General features: G+C 43.6%; 1 protein-coding gene across 1 annotated transcript in view; it reads left to right on the forward strand.

The window, feature by feature from the left end:
• Positions 1 to 18,042, forward strand: part of TSPAN7 (tetraspanin 7) — a 140,558-nt gene extending 122,516 nt beyond the window's left edge. The window contains exons 5-8 of the mRNA XM_057537924.1: positions 953 to 1,108; positions 6,666 to 6,749; positions 16,858 to 16,930; positions 17,190 to 18,042. Of these exons, the coding sequence (XP_057393907.1) occupies positions 953 to 1,108; positions 6,666 to 6,749; positions 16,858 to 16,926 (309 nt within the window). The 3' untranslated portion in view covers positions 16,927 to 16,930; positions 17,190 to 18,042. The remainder of the gene's footprint in view (positions 1 to 952; positions 1,109 to 6,665; positions 6,750 to 16,857; positions 16,931 to 17,189) is intronic.
• Positions 18,043 to 18,391: the final 349 nt, after the last annotated feature.

The raw sequence follows: 18,391 nt of genomic DNA on the forward strand, positions 1-18,391 counted from the left end.
GTTTCCTGCCTGGAGGTGCTCTGGAAGCCTGACTGCCTGTCAGGATCATCTGGAAAGGTTTTCGGTTGAGGGGTATCTTTTATTGTTGTGTTGTTTCATTTTTACTTCAGAAGCAGTATTTTTATTTTTTATTTTTTTATTTTTATGTTTTTGGTAATTTATTTTGGTAGAATCTCAAAGTTACCCAGAAAAACTGCAGGCATAGTACAAGGAGCTGTACCCCTTTTACCCTGATTCACCAGTTAATGATATATTTTGCCCCATCTGCTTCAGTATCCTCTATGTCGGCAGTTGGCACATCTTTGCTGTAAAGGGTCAAGTAGTAACTATTTGAGGCTTTGAAGGCCATGCAGTCTCTGTCACAACTACTCAACTCTGCCTTTGTAGCACAAAATCTGCCCTAGACAACAGGTAACAGAGAGGCACAGCTGTGTCCCAGTAAAACTTGATTTACAAAACCAGGTAGCTGGTGGGCTGTAGCTTACCAACACCAACTCTCTCTCTTCCTCCATGTGCATCTTTTTTTTCCCCCTAAACCATTTATGTACGTATTAGTACAGATCTTGGGGAGAGCTTTCTAAAACCATTTTGGCCTCAGCTCCCCATCGACAGTCCTGATTCAGTAGATCTCTACGTCTGTCTCTTTAGCAGCACCTAATCACGCAGGTGATTTTGATGCTTAGCCAGGCCAGAGAGCAGCTGCTTGGCTTTGGGAGGTGGAAACCAATGCGATATGGCGTCTAGGACTCGCTTCGTTCTCTGAGATCACGTGGGTATGCCAGTGAGTAGAATTGTTAGTGGAGCTTCAGCTCATCTTGACTCACCAAAGCTGTGCCTGTCGACTTAGGGCCTGGGCCCATGTTTTTCTTTTAAAAGCTGCAAGGTGCTGAGTGCAGAGACCACAGTGCCTTTGATCTGCCACACTTAATTCTTTTCCTTTCCCCGTTAACAGCTGAGCTGCTGTGGGGTGCAGAACTACACCAACTGGAGCACCAGCCCCTACTTTCTGGAGCACGGCATCCCCCCGAGTTGCTGCATGAACGACACCGATTGTAATCCCCAGGATCTGCACAACCTGACCGTGGCCGCCACTAAAGTGAACCAGAAGGTACTCGCTCCCTCTTGGCCCTGATGGGACTCAGTGGTGAATGTTTGGGGAGGGCTTTTTTGTCTCTGTGAAATTATGACAAATAGGTTAGAAATGGTAGTCTTGGAGAGAGTCAGGAATCTTCCTTTGTGGTTCTTTCTGGCCAGGGAGAGGCACTTGGGCTGCCCACTTTTGAAGGAGAAAGCCGTGCCTCAGCGAGACTCTACGAGGCATAGTTAGGAAGGGTTAGCAAGTGGTTCCTGTTGACCCTGACGCTGATGTCAGGGAATGTGGCCTTTCTTCCTTCTGGGTGTCTGTCTTCTGCTTAATATGCCTTTGAAACATGAAATCATTCCCAGCTGGGTGCCAGTCCTCAGCGGAAAGAGGGAGTCGAGTTGACAGACAGCATCTGCTTCTGCGAGGAGGGTGGCCTTGATTTTAGGGACTTCACTGCATTGGGAAAAGAAATCAACAACTTCAACTCACTCTCAACATCCTGACTCCCAAAGAAATTAGAGAAAAAAAAAAAACGGGCCAGGAGAAATTTGAAAGTTAGTACATAGTAGAAATGAGGGAAATGAAACTTAGGTAGAGAAAAGGAAAATCAATTCTGTATTCCACTCTGCAGAGAATCTGATGAAGACATGATACAGCTGTGTGTGAGGGCTATCTATTCTTAAACATTTAGGGAAATGCCAGATAGAAACTATGTCTTGCTGAAACAAAAGGGAGAAAAAAACCCTACTGTTGAGTTTACCTGTGGTTATGCTGCCATCACGTAAATTTTCTTTTCTTACTAAGGTAAAGTTCTAGTTTTCTTTTCTTTTTTTTCTGGCCACGCTGCACGGCATGTGGGATCTTAGTTCCCTGACCAGGGATCGAACCCGTGGCCCCTGCAGTGGCAGCTTGGAGTCTTAACCACTGGACTTCCCTGGAGTCTTAACCAGGGAAATCCCAAAGTTCTAGTTTTCTAAGGTCTTCAAAATTCTATGGGATCTGGGCCAACTACTGAATAATTCACAGAAGATAGCCATCCTTTCAAGACAAGAATGTTAAGAGATGGTTTCTATATTTTACCCATGTAATGTTGGTATTTGTAGCAGAACTGCTGCAAGGCATTGTTGCCATATTCTGGAAGCTCATTTTGTCATTCTGGGTTTATTACTTGGCTGTTGGTGCGGTGAGATAAGATGTTCAGTACAGACAGCTTCTTGTGTGAGCTAAGAGAACATCTGTTCCGACTGGAATTTTTTATGAACCCAAAGTTTGAGGCCTCCTTCGCCTCTCATCAGCAAGGTGACTTCTGGTTTCTTCACGGACACCTCCACTGAGCATCCGTATATGTCATTATGCTGCCATTTTATGAAGTGCTGAGCAGACCTGGCGCTCAGTGGATGCTCCGGTGTATAGAAGGCAAGACGTGCTTTACGGAGTGAGATATTGGCACAGCAGAGCCTCAGGAGGCCCTTTGTAGAGGCAGCAATCACCAACCTTGATAAAAGCCTTCTTTCTAAAAGAAAATTTCACCCAAACTACTTCTTTTGTGAAAGTTGAGGGCTTCGAAGTCAGGACCACAGGGTCTGGAGTCAGACTGCAGTTTAAATTCTGGCTCAGCCACTTGCTGGTTGTGTGATCTTGATCAAGTTACTAAACCTTTCTCAGCCTTGTTCTTCTCATCTGTAAAATGGAGAGAATAACAGTTCTTGCCCCTTAGGATTGACAGGAGAATGGAATGAGATAAAGTATCTAAAGCAGAGCGCATGGCAGAGAGTAAGGACAAGATGAACGTTAACTGTAATGTTAAATGGTAGCTGTGGTGTAAATGTCACGACAATAACGGTGATGTTTGTCTTCCACCCTACCACACTGTGCCTTTTATTAGAAATGATGCAGCAGGTCCTTGTAGGGAGGGTCTTTTGTTTGTATTCAAAAGCAGGCTTAGAGGCAGATCCTATAGTGATTTCCAGAAAGATAGGGGAGCATTTTTTCACTTCACTGATAACCTACAAATTGGCCTCACTTTACATTTTCCTGGGTACCTCAAATACCTGGAAGAGATACTTCTCTCCCACTTCCCTTTTACCCTCCAGCCTGGCTCCCTCTGTGGAGAGAAAGTGAATGAAAACTGAAATTTGCCTAGGAAGTTTCATTAGATATTCGCATTTAATACCCACCTGAACTTCACAGACAAATTATTTTCCAGGCCTGAGTCTGTGACACCTCATCTATAAAAGGTAAGCAAGGCGGATGGGGTGGAGATGTGTAGTGATAGTAGATGCTCATAAAGATTAGCCTCCCCAAACTGACTCCCTCCCCCAGGAAGATTAACTCCCACCATGTCCTAGTTCTGTGGAATCCTGTTATATAAAATACATGTACTCTAAATCCCCATAGATCTTTTAGTGTCTTGAACCCTGTGCCCCGATAGCACAGAAAGGTGGCTCTTGGCTCTTACCTGGCAGCCTGAGAAACCTACCTTGTACAAATCACTGGTAGAGAGCAGGAAGGAGGTGAGAGCGGTTAAGCAGGATATTTATCGTTTTGTTTTGAGGACAGCTTTGATTTTGGTTTTGCTAAGCACGATGATCAAATGTCCACAGGTTCAGTTAGCTAATAGCATTGACTGACCCCTACCCCCTAGGAATTCCTCGCCTTTTTTTTAAAGAGCCAGGGCAAGAGGAAGAGAGTTATTCTGGTTGGCAGCTCCAGAGGTACCTCCTCCCAGTACCTGCCTGGAAGCAGCCATGCTACTCCTGCTACTGAAAAGCCTGCCACTTGCAGGTGTTTCCCATCAGAGGCCCTGTTGATTTAGACTTGCTGAGAGGGTGAGCGAATTACCTGTTCTGTTTCTGGGTGTTTCCTAGGACATTTAGCAGGTCTCTGTAGGTTGATCTCACACCTGACAATCAGGCTTTCCTTTTAGGAAATTAAAAGAGATCGTTGTGGGTAGATAAGAGAATTTTCGGGGAGAATTTGAGGTGGAAGGCAAACGTGCACTGGGGTTGTAGAATCAAAGCAGTTCGGGCAGTCTGCAGAGCTAGGCCGAGACCTGGAAAATGGGCTTGTGGGTCCATAGAGTGAATAACAGAGAAAAAGCTGGAGAAGGAAAGCATTTATTGCAACCTGGGTCTTGTATCGTTTAAACAACAATGAAGAAGCTAAATCACTTTCATCTTCTCACCTTAAGTAACTCTCTTACTGCTATAATTTATTAATTTGCTCTCTGTTTAGAGTGAAAAAGAGTGGAGGAACTTTTCTTAGCGAAGAGTGCTTCTCAAACTTTAATGGGCACGTGAAACATCTGGAGACATTGTTAACATTCGTTAAAACTCATTAAAAATGGATAACCCCGGGACCTGGCAGATTCTGATTCAGTAGGTCTGGAGTGAGGTCTCAGATTCTGCGTTTCTAACAAAATCCCCGGTAATGCTGCTGCTGCTGCTGCTGTTAGCAAAACCCCACTGCGGGGAGCAAGGTTTAGAGAGAACGATTTTGCCACAGTTGTATCAATGCCAGGCCCTTACTTCATTTTTCTGTTTTCTCTTACTGGTTGGAGTGGGCTTTTCAAAAAAAATGTGACTGACTCTGATCTCTACTCCATTGTAGGAGATTTCATACTTTAGAAAAACATATTCACCTTATGTGTAGAATTAAAGTTCACGGCAAAAACAAAAAAATAGAAAAAAAAACCCTATTCCCCCCCCCAAAAAAAACAAAAACACCTATCTCAAACTATTTTGCAGAGTAAGAAAATAGCCCACCTCACTTCTCTCTGGTTTTTATTACTGGGTTTGTGTTTCCATATTTTGAGCTGATGTAACACTGGCGGTGGTCTGAACTTCATTCCCTGGCCTGAGCATTGCTGTGGGGAGGAGATACAGCAATGAACGATGACCAGCACAGAAAAACTCTATCTTAGCTGCTGCCATTTGGGAAAGTGCTAGAATATCCACCTCTCTTCTGGCTTTGACTTCTTCCTAACCCGAACTGACTTTCTTTCCACTACCTTTTGGAAAATAGTGTGATATATAGTTTCACTAGTAGAAATGAAATCAGTGAGCAAGCTTCTCCTATAAAGAGAGAATCAAATTGCAAAACTTCCCATGAGCAATAATGCATTTCCTTTCCCACCCCTGCCCCGGCCTTCAAATTTGCATCAGGTAACTAAGGAGCATAGTTTGTCCATTGCATTGAAAACATGTGTCAAAGCACTGCTGCTAAATTAATGCATCTTTGTCTTTGCAAACAGACTGTGAATGCATAAAATATCATTTATTAGAAGATACAGCATTGGCAGAATTTTCACAAGCTCTATGAGAAATGTTAAATCATTAAACTTTGAATTTAAAAATGGGAGACATGTTTTCGGTTGTTCTTGTTCTTCAGATGTTATTACAATTTAGTGGGCCTTTCTTGATAAACAATAATCCTCTTTACCCTGTTTATGAAATTGTCTTGATTTTTCACAGACTTCATACATTCAAGTTGAGGCCCTTTTTCAGAAAACTGGAGAAAGACCATGTCTTCCAAAGCTGAATACGTCACTTCAGAAGTCTAGGTTGATTTGGCCCAGTTCCAAACTATAGAAATACACTCACACACTGACACACATATATGTTCGCTAATTCCTGCTGTTTGAGCTGTCAGGCGTTTTAACAGGAAGAGTCAGCTTTTGCCTTTGCGTTATGAGTGATGCACAAAATTTGGTGTCCTACCTGGACTGGGTTGATAAAATGTAATCCAGGATAACAACAAAACTATTTTAGCAACATTGTCGAACTCCAACCAGACCATTTCTTTTAAAGAAATTAAACTTTATCAATATTAAACTAACATTGAAATTGGTAAAATTGGTGTTGGTTTTAATCACAACATGTGGAGATTTCACAGGATGTTAAAGGGAAACTCACTTCATTTCACGAATGAGGTTATTGACATCATAATAGAGAGAGGGGAAGTGACTTCTTCAAGGTCCCATAGTAAATCTGTGGAAAATATGACTCTAGAACATGGGTTTTTCCCTACTAAAAAAAAAACTTAATGATCTCCGTAGGAAGAACCCTAAAATGCCATAAAGTTGGCAGGTATTCAAACACCTCCTTCTAACCAGAGGATTTCACTTTATTTATCTAAGATTCTGTCATTTGTTGTCAAAATGCTAGTAACTATGTTTATGATTCTGAGTTTTCCTGATCAAGGATGCAGAATGCCTTTTCACGTGTTTAAGTCTGCTTCTGTATCCCTACAGCATTCGCCTCATGGATCTTACATACTTCTTGCTCAATTTCATCATACAACAGAAACGTTTGTGGATGAAAGTGTATATCTGGGATTTGCTTTAAAATAATCCAGCCAGGGGATGAGTGTTGAAGAAATTTAAATGAAACAAAATTGGCCATATGTTCACTGTGATTTTAGAGGAAGGGTCACTTGGGGGTTCTGTACCGTTTGTATGTTTGAGATTTTTCATTCTGTTTGCGGAATGAAGGTTGGGGTGTATGTGGGAGTGTCGCGAGGTAACCCAGCCGGTCTGGTCTGGGTGAAACATGTCTCTGAGACCGTGTCTCTGTGTTTTCAGGGTTGTTATGATCTGGTGACCAGTTTCATGGAGACCAACATGGGAATCATCGCTGGAGTGGCTTTTGGGATCGCATTCTCCCAGGTAATCTTGCGGTCCGACCTAGCCTTTCCTCTGTCTCCTGCTCTCCTTTCCTTCCCTGGTCTCCAGATTCTCTGGCGGCCTCCCCGTGCCTGGGGAAAGGCTGATGGATGGGGTCAGAACTCCTTGCTCATTAGTCCTCAGGTCATCTGTTTATTGATTTTCCTTTTTCAACTTAAATGAAGTTTTGCCATCAAGGGAATATTGGTTAACAGTTCAACTAATGACTAGCTCCAGAAAAACAACTCCCTTCTTCTGTAGGTCAAATGGAGGTTAGCTGAACAAAGTGCTGCCTTAATTGGAGCCTAAACAACTCCAAACATCAAATGGCTGATTTGGATTCAGGGAGGGGGGTAGGGCTCTTTTCCTGGTTGACCTGTCCCTTTTTGGTTCTTAGTTCCTGGGGATTGTGCATGAGATCGCTCCCCTTTAAAGAAAGACTAAATGTAGCACATTTCATCCCGTCATCATTATTTGATCTCAAGGTTTGATTATTGTTTCTTAAGAGGAAACTGAATTTGTGTATATGAAATGTTATATGCCTTTGTCTCCACCCAGCCTCTAAAAAAGAATGGGAGAAGCCGTTATGCAAACTAAGCAAGCCACACATACTCAAGGATGGAACATGATTAAGCTAAATTTAAAATTTTGCCCACCTGCACCAGGCAGTGTGTTGTCCCACAGGCTTCTGATCTCCCGGCCAGTTGCTATAATATCGCTGTGGGTGGAAGGATTGGCATATATACCTAACAACCAAAAAAAAACTTGATTTATCTTTAACACAGAATTTTTTTCAGACCAACAGATTTTTCCAACAAAGCCCAATTAGTGTTACCTCAGTAATGTTGCCATGGCTCTGGTTTTACCTGCCTGAATTCTACATCAGCTCTCCCAGACTGTAATTACCCCTCCCTCCACGGCCCCTATACCGCTTTCCTTCTTGCTGAGCAATGCAGATGCACTTTAATCTTATTTAAGTTTGTTCCTGAAACATCTTTATTGAAATACGGCATATAAAGAGAAGTGCACACCTTGTAAGTATACAGCTTAATAAGTTATCACAAAATGAGCTTACCTGTGTACTGACCATCACTTAGATCAAGGCATAGCATGTTAGCCTGGTAGTTTTTGCACATGGAGGGCTTGGCCTCAGATTAAGTCTAAAAAGCTTTTCTTCCCAAGCAGTTACCAAACCGTGTGTGACATTTCCTCTCACAAGGGCATGTGGGCCCAGCCAGCATGAGTGTGTATTTCTTGTGGCAGTTTTAAAAATCTTTTACCACGTTTTGTTTTTTTGCGGCTCGGGAAGGGCTTAAACCCTCAACACGCCAACACACGCAAACCAGATTGGTGCCACAGACAGTACTGATTAACTCGGTCTCGAGAGACGCATCAAAAGAAGTTGCAGCCCTGAACTTTCTTCTGGTTGCTATCCTGTTTCAGTAATAACACTTCAGTGACATATCAGTAATGGCCAGCGGACATTTTAGAGGATTCCGGACCGCGTGTCCGATGCAGCGTGCAGGAGGCATCTGGCAGGTGCACATATGGTTTACTTTACACATGTATGTGCAGTGTTGGGTTAACCACCTACAGGACAGGCTTGTGCTTGCGTTTGAGGAGGACCGTCCCCTTGGAGGAAGGAATATGGCTGCAGTCGGTCCTAATGGCTACCCTAGACCCATGAAGGGACACGAAGCCGGTACTCTCCCTGGGGAAAAGAGAGCCTCAGAGAGCCAGGACTCTCGTGGATGAAACACCTTTTTTTTTTTTAAATTAATTAATTGATTTTATTTATTTATTTATGGCTGTGTTGGGTCTTCGTTTCTGTGCGAGGGCTTTCTCTAGTTGTGGCAAACAGGGGCCACTCTTCATCGCGGTGCACGGGCCTCTCACTATCGCGGCCTTTCTTGTTGCGGAGCACAGGCTCCAGACACGCAGGCTCAGTAGTTGTGGCTCACGGGCCCAGCTGCTCCGTGGCACGTGGGATCTTCCCAGACCAGGGCTCGAACCTGTGTCCCCTGCATTAGCAGGCAGATTCTCAACCACTGCGCCACCAGGGAAGCCCTGAAACATCTTTTCATCCAAGAATCTTTCCATGTGGCCACGAGGGGTTGGGAAGACAGTCCTACTTTCATGAGTGAGGTGAACCAGGTCATAAAGAATCTGATTAATATCTCTCGCACTTCTCACATCCCCGTGGAGGGATTTAGGTGTAGACCAGTGGTTATCTGGCCCGATGAGCATTCATCTCTGTGTGCTACGTGGAAGAAACCCCTGACGTGGGGCTCGCCAAGTTTGCTCTGTGGCCCTCTGGGGCAACGAGAAAGGGGCTTTGGCCCCAAGGAAGCCCCAGACAGACTCTCTTCAAAGAGTTTAGGTTTCTTCAAGGTACTACAGAGTTGTTGGGATAAGAAAACAAAACCCAAAGCCCAGGAGCATCGCAGAGGCAGTACCATTCACCCGCGTGGCCGGTCAACCACAGTGGGGCAGAGACTTGAGATCTGCTGTGCTCAGCTTGGGGCAGGGAAAGGAATGGCCACGGCCAGCTGTTATTAGCCAGACGCACTAGGAACTGCAGCTTTTAATGGTGCCAGCAGCCTCAGGGTACCTGGAAGCTGAAGCTGGCTTCCAGTTGTCAGTAGATCCAGGGCCTCTCTGGGACCATGGTGGCCACTTACCAGATGCCCGTTCAAGAACCAGCCTTACTCACCTGCCACCAAAGCTTTAGCCACAGGTGTTCAAAAATTCTAGAACATTCCAGAAGTGTTATAGTAAAACTTAGCAGATGTTGGCTGATACCGATAAATCAGTCACAGTGGCCTATGTGGTAGCCTTCCTATAATGAAGCAAGCTCTACTGAGTAGAGGCCAAAGTGGGTAGGAAAGAACAGAGCACCCTGCCCCCACTTCTCACCTGCCCTCCACCTTCTCCTTGCCCTTTTCCTCACCTGCTCTCATGACGTCCATGCTACCCTCTGTTGGAACAAACCGGCCTTGCACATCTGTTGTCTTAGAAATTAAAGGTGGTATAAAGTACAAGGAAAACTAAGCTGAGTCTAGCCTTTTAATAGACTGTGCGAGAACTTTGTCCTGTTACCTAATTTAGCTAACTTAAAGCTCTTGAGTGCTGTTTTTGGATAGCAGGGTTTTGGCAGGTGTTTAATATTTCTCTCCACAAAGTCCCAGTGCCTTTGCCCTCTCAAGGAAAAGGCCATTTGTCTGGACTTGATGGGCAGGTCCTGCTGCCCTATGAATTTATAGCAGGTGGTTGAGTGTGTTTTTATAGGGTACCTCCTCCCTGCATCTTTGGCAGCTACTCTTTTATCCGAGGGGTCTTGGGAACACACAGAGAAATGTCCTCACCTCCCTCGTCCCTAACATGACCTGGAAGCCAAGCGTCCGAGTCTGGACACTTGTATTGCTCAGTTTGTGACACTGCTTCCCGCCTTGGTTGGCCTTCTGCTATGGGTCTCTGTATTTAGCACTTCTGTATCCAACATAAATAGCTTCGCTAGACTTGGAGACTGTTAGGCTGGATTAATCCCCCAAAGCACAGAATGTTACAGTCCTGAGTAAGGACGGTGGAGCTGTTTTCCAGAAGGGAGAGTTGAGTGGTTTGCTTGAGGTTGGACGGCTACTGTAGATCCAGGATTACAATTCTGATGATCTCATCTGGTCTGCTGTATTCAACATTTAGGCCAGAGATAACCCTTGCTCTTGCCTCACGTAGCACCTAAATGGAACTCAGTTTCTGCCTTTATAATGAAAGGATTTGAGTCTGTGGAATTGCAAAGACAAAGGTACTCATCAAAAAATACAGATCCTGGCTTCCCTGGTGGCACAGTGGTTAAGAATCCGCCTACCAATGCAGGGGGACATGGGTTCAAGCCCTAGTCTGGGAAGATCCCACATGCCGCGGAGCAACTAAGCTCGTGCGCCACAACTACTGAAGCCCAGGCCCCCCCTAGAGCCCGTGCTCCGCAACAAGAGAAGCCACTGCAATGAGAAGCCCACGCACCGCAATGAAGAGTAGCCCCCACTCGCCACAGCTAGAGAAAGCCCTCGCACAGCAACAAAGACCCAACGCAGCCAAAAATAAATAAATAAATAAAAAAATACAGATCCTCTTCCTACCCATCCATCCCCTGACCCTCACCCCTGCAGGGCCTCCTCCAGGGCCCACGGGCGACTGAGATGATTCCTTACGGACCAAGGATTCTTTTCTGGGACTTGTTTACCTTTTCTGTATAGAGGGCAGGGACAAAGCTGTCAATAGCCTTGATGAGACATGGCCGAATAAGGCTAACGGAACTTTTTACTTATTCCCCTAGTATTTTCAGGCCCTGAAACGGTCCCTAAAAGCATTTATAGTTTTATTTCAAACCAGATAACTTGGCACTTTCCCAGTTAGGTCATCAGCACAAAATCTCCACAGGCATTATAAGGATCAAAATTTTCGACCTATTGCTTGCCACTTTAAGAAAGTTGCCTTTTACAGCTTTGTTTGCTGGCCTCTCTCTGCCCCTCAGGAATCAGGGACCCGGCCACGTTTACCTCCCATGGTGATCGCAGGGGAAGACAGCCTTGCCCTGTCGCCTTTGCTGACCTGGACCCCACCCCTCTCTCAGCCCCTCTCCCACCTTTTGGAGTCCATCCTGTTCCTGGTAATTAGCAGAGCCCCAGCGACGTGATCCCTGTTACTGGAGCTCTCTTTGTGGGGATGCTTCGAGAAGGTTAGAGTAGACCTTTTATAAGTCTCTCCTTCCCTCTCTGGCTTCTCAGTTCTCGAAGGGCCTCCCGGAGGTTTTCATGACCCAAAAGAAAGCAGAATATATAGTACGGACAAGGCCAAGAGTGGTAAAAATAAAATGTTACTTCCAACAATTAGATGAAGGCTAATTACAAAGTCTTAGACGACCAAATATAAATAATCTGATCTCAGACTCCCTAGGCTGTACGGCATTTGACACTTCGCCAGCCACAGGGAGAGGGAGAGGTGGCTCTGGGGTCTCTGTCCTGAGGGCTGTTTAGCATAAGAGGCAAGCTCTCCTTTTCCTGTCTTCCTCCGGGGTTTAAAGCAGAAGTTTGTTCCGGTGCCCACATACTCCAGCCTTAAGACACATCAGCAGTGTGCTTCTGAGGGGCAGCCTGGAATCCCACAGAGCATACCTCTGTCCTTTGAGGCGCTATTTACATATATTTAACCTAAAACAAAAAAGGGTTTTATCTAAATAAAGATGGATCTTTCTATGTACAGATTAATTGGGTCTAGTGACAAGCGAGCGTTTGGTCCTGACTCTGAGGAAGAGGCTATGTCTTTACCTTTAACAGGCTTTCAGTTATGTACCTGGAAATAATCTGGTAGTAAATGGTATTAAGTATAGGATGTTTCCCCCCCTCCCCGCTTTCCCTTAACTTGGTGCTTAGGGAAATGAGAGATCAAAGTTTTCTCTCAAATATGATGAAACACTGTAGCAAATTTGACGTCAGTAATCCTGCGAACAGTTCAAAACACCCACCATATCCCAAATCCTAGTTTTTCTTGCACTAGAATTAACTAAAATAAAAGCCAATATATGTAAACTGCTGTTTTCACAAAGCTTGTATGTGCCTCAGCTCAGGACTTTTTTTCGGAACAATTTCTGAGTAGATGTTAACATTATTGATTGGGGGATTTTTGCAGAAACTAGCGCCTGTGGCCGGCGATTTGTTCTGTAAGTGAATATTGAAACACCCGCGTTTGAGTAAATATCAACAACTTTTTTTGCACTTAATGTATTTATTTGAAACTTTGTTCATGTCTTACTAAAGCATTCTAATATTTCGTTAGAGCACGGTAGGCTGTATAGCAGGCACCTCTGTGCAGGGAAACAGAACATCTATTACAAATATACTGTGTTTCACTGTGCTTTCCCCTGGAAGAGCAGACTCTATACTTTCTGGCGGCATTTTTTATTTTAGTCCTGTGGGTATTATTTCCTCTAGAAGATGTTCATTTTACCTGATGGTCGACAAGGTGGGTCTTTGCAGGGGGCTCTTTCAGAAACGCCACAAGAAGGACCAGGTGCGGTACTACCACTACATTCACCAGAATGGTCAGTTACCCATTCTGTAGCTACTGCTAACAAAAATTGCTTGTAAGACATTTTATTCTGTATACTAAGGCTACGATAAATTTTAAACGCATTGAATACACCGCAATTAATCAAATAGAAACCCACTTTCTTATACCATTTTCGAGTTTTCCAGAGGATACTGAAGTTTGCCAGATATTGATCAGATCGATCAACTCCCTTCATATATTTGTTATACTCTAATATACAAGTGGGCTGAGTTATCTGATGGCCAGTCCTCCTGTCTTCCTTTCCTGTAGATGCTGTGGAGGCGTCATGAATAGTGTCGCCACGCGGACTAACCTCTTGTCTTTCCATATAAGAAGAATCACTTCTCCCTTCTGGAAGAATGTCATTTCTCCCCTCTGTAGATTTTTAGCTTTCTCCTTTAATTGGTTTGGTAGACCACGACTCTCTCTTATAGTCCCACAAACTCTGGTTTTATTTTTCAACAATATTTCAGATGTGGACACACTGTTGTAATAGTTGTCTTGGTAAATATGGTGCCATGAACCAAGATAAGGTTGTAGGACCGATAATACTGTTTCTTGCAGTTTCTTCCCTTCACCCGTGTAAATCTCAAGGTTGCATATATATCCAGTTTCACTTTCGCTAACCATCCTGACCAAAATTCCATATCTTGTAAGTTTTCTGGGATTATAGGTTTTGAATCTGAGTCGTCCTCTCCACTTTATCATTGCCTCCTCAAGTGATAGCTCTTGTTTAGGTATATAGATCAATTGAAATTTTGGTAGAAAATAATCCAAAAGAGGTTTAACTTTTGAAATTCTGTCCGTGGGAACTGGAGCTTCTGAGTTACTGTTAAAGTGAAGAAATGTCATTATTTGTTTGAAGCTTCTTGTCATAATCTTTGGAAAGGTAGGTGTTTCAAGTAAGGGATCAGTCGACCAATATTCTTTCCAGTGTGACTTTCTTATTTGTCCCATCAAAATTATTAATCCAAGAAACTTCATGTCACTATTGGTTACATCAGTCCATTTTAAAGCCTTATACTTTTTATACGATTTTTCATTCTGTTGGTGATACAGGTTCGTTTGAGAAGCGACCAACTCGAAAAAGTCATTACCAAAAATTAATTCTGTTATTTCACTAACACTTTGTGCGTTATTAGTCAATAGTTACACCTGACACTCCTATAAAGTCTAATTTTCATGAAATGTTGTCTTCAATCCACTCTTCTGTAGAAGCAAAGGAGCATTCTCCAGCACCATGAGTTTCATTTTCACTTTCTGTATCAGAATCAATCACTAAGGTTTTCTGTCTTTTTGTTGGTCTAATATTCACATCATCTGAATCAGAACTATATTCTGAAGAACTGTCATCTTCTGAGACACTAGTATATATATCACTTGGACAATCAGAGAAAGTATCTGCATAAAATTCACCAAAAACAACTTCTTCACTCAAAATTTCATGATGCGTCATTTTTAAAAATTTTACGGTAATAAATTGCATTCATACTATACATAAGGTTGGAACAAAAACCTAACCGATCAAAATGTGAGTGATAACGACAATCATAAGTTGTATAATGAACCCTTGATCAATTTTAAGCTCTAACAACTTCACACAGTGATGTTAAAAAATAATTTTAAAAAAATCTGTCTTCTCCCATGGACAAACAGAAGGTATATTCTTGCCCTAGAAATACAAAACGTAGTTAGTTTGAAAGCAAATAGCTTTTATTTTTACTTATATTTTTTAAAGTTATTATTTCTGTGAGAAAGTCTGTCTGGTGCTTAAGGATGATGCTGTTTCTGTTTGAGGAAAAAAAGGTGGAGGGACATGCTGTATTCCCTTGCAAGCAGACATCTCAGATGCAAGAAATATTGAAGCGTACTGCAGAATTTTCTGGCTGTGTGGCTCGTGAATTGCCATGGGGGCCAGGAGCATTGCAAACTGTGAAATGGAATGCTGGCTACTGTTAAGTGCTAAAACACACATGAGGTCAACGAGAAAAACCTAAAGCGCTAAGCTTTACAAAGAAAGGAGGGTCTAGGAACTTGAGATCAAATAAAGAGATGCCCACTGACAGTCCTCTCCCTGAAGTCTGCAATGTAAGGCAGGAAGGAACCCTTGGTGGCGTGAGGCAGAGGAGTTATTCTGGAGAGGAAAGGGGTCTAGGCCCCACAGTGGGAGCGGGGGCTGGAAAAGGGGCTATCCTTGGCTAGAAGAGGGTGGAGCCTTAAACTCTGTGTGGGTTACCTGTATGGTTTGGGGGAGATTCTTTAACCTCTCCTGAACCCATTTTCTTCTGTGGACAGTTGGGATGGTAATACTGCCCAGGCATGTAGTAAGGATTAAATAACTCGATACTCCTGATTGTGTTATGTGCCTCTAATACTTGGGTTTTGGCTGGCATCTGAATTTTGAGCGTATCAAGTGTGATCTGGTGTATGTTGGTCCTAAAAAATGGTAGTTCTAATGAAAAGAGACAAGCTATAAGGTTCAAAGTCCTTGCACTCACGGAGGGGATTTTAGTTTCTCATTTGGCACAATATTCTGGAGGTTACAGCCATGGTTCCTCTGACCACTTGGTGGTACGTGCACGATAGTACGTATTTTGTGGCACAAAATGATGGTGGCCAGAGCCTTGGTAGGAGATAGGGTAAGTCCAATAGGGTGATTTTTCTTACCTGACAGAAGTTATAGTTTGCAGATTTCACAGCACGATTTCCATTTGAAAAAGGAAGATAAGACGCTGGTATTTCACCAAGAAAGGGAGGCAGGTTGGAACCTGCAGGATTGAGCGGAGAGCTAGAACAGAGTTGAGGTGTTGCCTTGACCAACGGTGGGACCCAACGTGTCACCTATAAGATAAGGGTGACCAGATGGACCGGATGAGTGGTTCTCTCACCTGGAAGGCTTGTTAAGACACCAGTTGCTGGACCCCATCCCCAAGAGTGTCTGATTCAGCAGGTTTGGGGTGGGGCCTGAGAATGTGTTTCTAACAAGGTCCCAGATGATGCTGATTCTGCTGGTCTTGGGGCCACATTTGACACTGTACTAGATTATCTCTAAAGGTCATTGCCACCTCTGAAGCAATAAAACATGGCCAATTGCTTAAGGAGAAGTGCCCCACATGGCCAAGAGAAGCTGCAGCCCTCTACACTCTAGTGCACAATCAGGGTCCCATCCAAAGAGTGCTGATTCTCCAGCAGGAATGGGAATTTTGGTTTCCTATGAGCAGATCCTTAAGCATCTGCGCTTAAGGATGTCTTGCTAGTGTTACAACAGCTTTTTATCAGATCCACCTGTGTTACAGGTTAAGTCAAGGCACAAAGTGGGCAGAAGACTGAGGTCTTCTGAGGAGGCATAGGTACCCAGACATTGGTTGTGCTGGGGCCCCTGAAAAACCAACGGGTAGACCTTGGGTGTAGGTGGGCCCATTTGGGCCTAAAATATCTACATGGTTTAGAGACAAAGAGAAATTAAAGCCCCCCTCCGCCCCACTTCTCACAAGCCATGACTTACTTCTCTGGCAAACTCACCCAGTCAAGGATTAGCGTCCCATTGTCCCAAGGAAAGAACTATTATCCTGTCAGCCGGGTATAGCTGGGGTATCATCCTGTGTTGAGATAGCTTCCCAATGCATGCGCTTATGGTTTTGAATTCTGGCATTTTGTTACTATCTTGCTAATTCTGGGGTACTTAATTTTTTTCATTACTCTCAGAACACATGAACACATTTTAATACTACTTACATGTCAAAAGTTGTTTTTAATGGCCAGAGGGAGCTAGAGTTGGAACCTTATGGTCAGTTGGAGAACCTCCAGCTGACCTCCACCAGCATTTAGACTCCCTAAGTCTTAGATCCCACTACCGAAATCAGGTTTGATCGTTTTCCCTAGCGCCCTTTCCCCATTCACATACAAAAGCCCTCAGTTGTTAAAAATTACATCGGAGGGGGGTATGTTAGAAATGTGTTAGCTCAGTGACTTCAGAGCCTCGTTCTCTTTTTCCTTCTGCCAACAGCTGATTGGCATGCTGCTGGCCTGCTGTCTGTCCCGGTTCATCACGGCCAACCAGTATGAGATGGTGTAAGAAGGTGAGTGATGGGGGGGGAGGTTAAATCTAGGATTCTCCCTTTGGGGCACATACTCCCCTTCAAAGGGATAAGAGTGCTGCCTGGCCACTTCACTCTGATCTCAGTGGCACTTGGCCACATGCCGAAGCCTCATTTCTGTGGTGCTGGGGAGGAGATCTGATCACTGCTGTGGAAAACGTCGAAACGCTCTCTTCAGCTTGTTACCTTATTTTAAGGCCTTATTAATGGTGAGTCACTCATATGTTTTAATTTCTCTTAGTCTTTCAAGAATGATGGAAGAAGAGACCTGTTTTCGAAAGGAACTGCAGCAATCTTTGAAAGACTTCCAAAGAATGTTAGAGCACAGTACATAATACACCTGTCCTAACCCCCTCACCCCGTGCAACCGACACTCCCACACAGTCTCTGCTCCACCTTTGAGCCTGCATCATGCGTAGCATTCCATCTTGTGAAGCCCTGTTGTGCCAGAGTGTAGCCAGGTTCCCTGCATCTAGTCCTAGGGGACCCCGCATGTAGTGTGGGAGGCTCCTGTTAGCCCTTGATCATGATTGATAAATGCCGCACCCCCCCTAGATGTAGATAAGCAGATAGCTATCTGTTCTTTTGGCTTAATCTCCTTTGGTTGGGTTTTCCCTTTTACTAAGGCTCTTTCCTACCTTCTTCAGGCTGCCTAGGACATGTAAAGAGATACATTGGTAATTGTCCATGAGGAGAAAAAGGCACGTGTCATGCACGAAGGAAGTTGTCAAGCTTTGGGTGGCATCCTTGCTCCTTACTGTTACATGCCTGGGAACTTATAGACAGTTTAGTGCACCTGTATAATCCTGTTACAAAGCTGTATTGTTGCTTCCTGTGAAGGAAATAATATTACTTCTGTTTTTCCCCAATTAACTGCTATTGTTATTTTACTTCTTTCTATATTTTTTCTTTGCATTGACATTACAGACATCGAGGACCTCATCAAATCAATTTAAAAATGAGTGTGAAGGGGGAACAAGTCAAAATATTTTTAAAAGATCCTAAAAAACAATTCCTCTGTCTCGCATGCCAACAAGAATGCATTGATATTGTGAACATTTGTGATACATGTGTTAATAAATAGTCATTACAAATTGCTGTGTTCTGGTTTTGTTCTTTGGTTAAGTTTTTAAACACATTTCTACTATATTCCATCTTGTTCCACAGGGGATTGGAGGTGGACCACCTTACACAATGACACATCCCCCCATACAAGCTCCCACTCCACTGAAATAGCATGGGGCAGTGTAAAAATTGAAGGGTTAGATTTTTTTTAATGGACATTCCAGGAACTTGAATCACTTATCATAAACAGGATGTACTGTTGGCTGCAAAAATAGACCCTTCATATTTCAGGCTAGAGGAAGATTTCAGAGTTTTTTTTTTTAAGTCTGGATGTCATTTTAAAAAAAGGAAATGAGCGTGTATTCTTCCTTTTATTGT

Source organism: Balaenoptera acutorostrata, chromosome X (assembly GCF_949987535.1).
Source record: "Balaenoptera acutorostrata chromosome X, mBalAcu1.1, whole genome shotgun sequence".
Taxonomy (NCBI): domain Eukaryota; kingdom Metazoa; phylum Chordata; class Mammalia; order Artiodactyla; family Balaenopteridae; genus Balaenoptera; species Balaenoptera acutorostrata.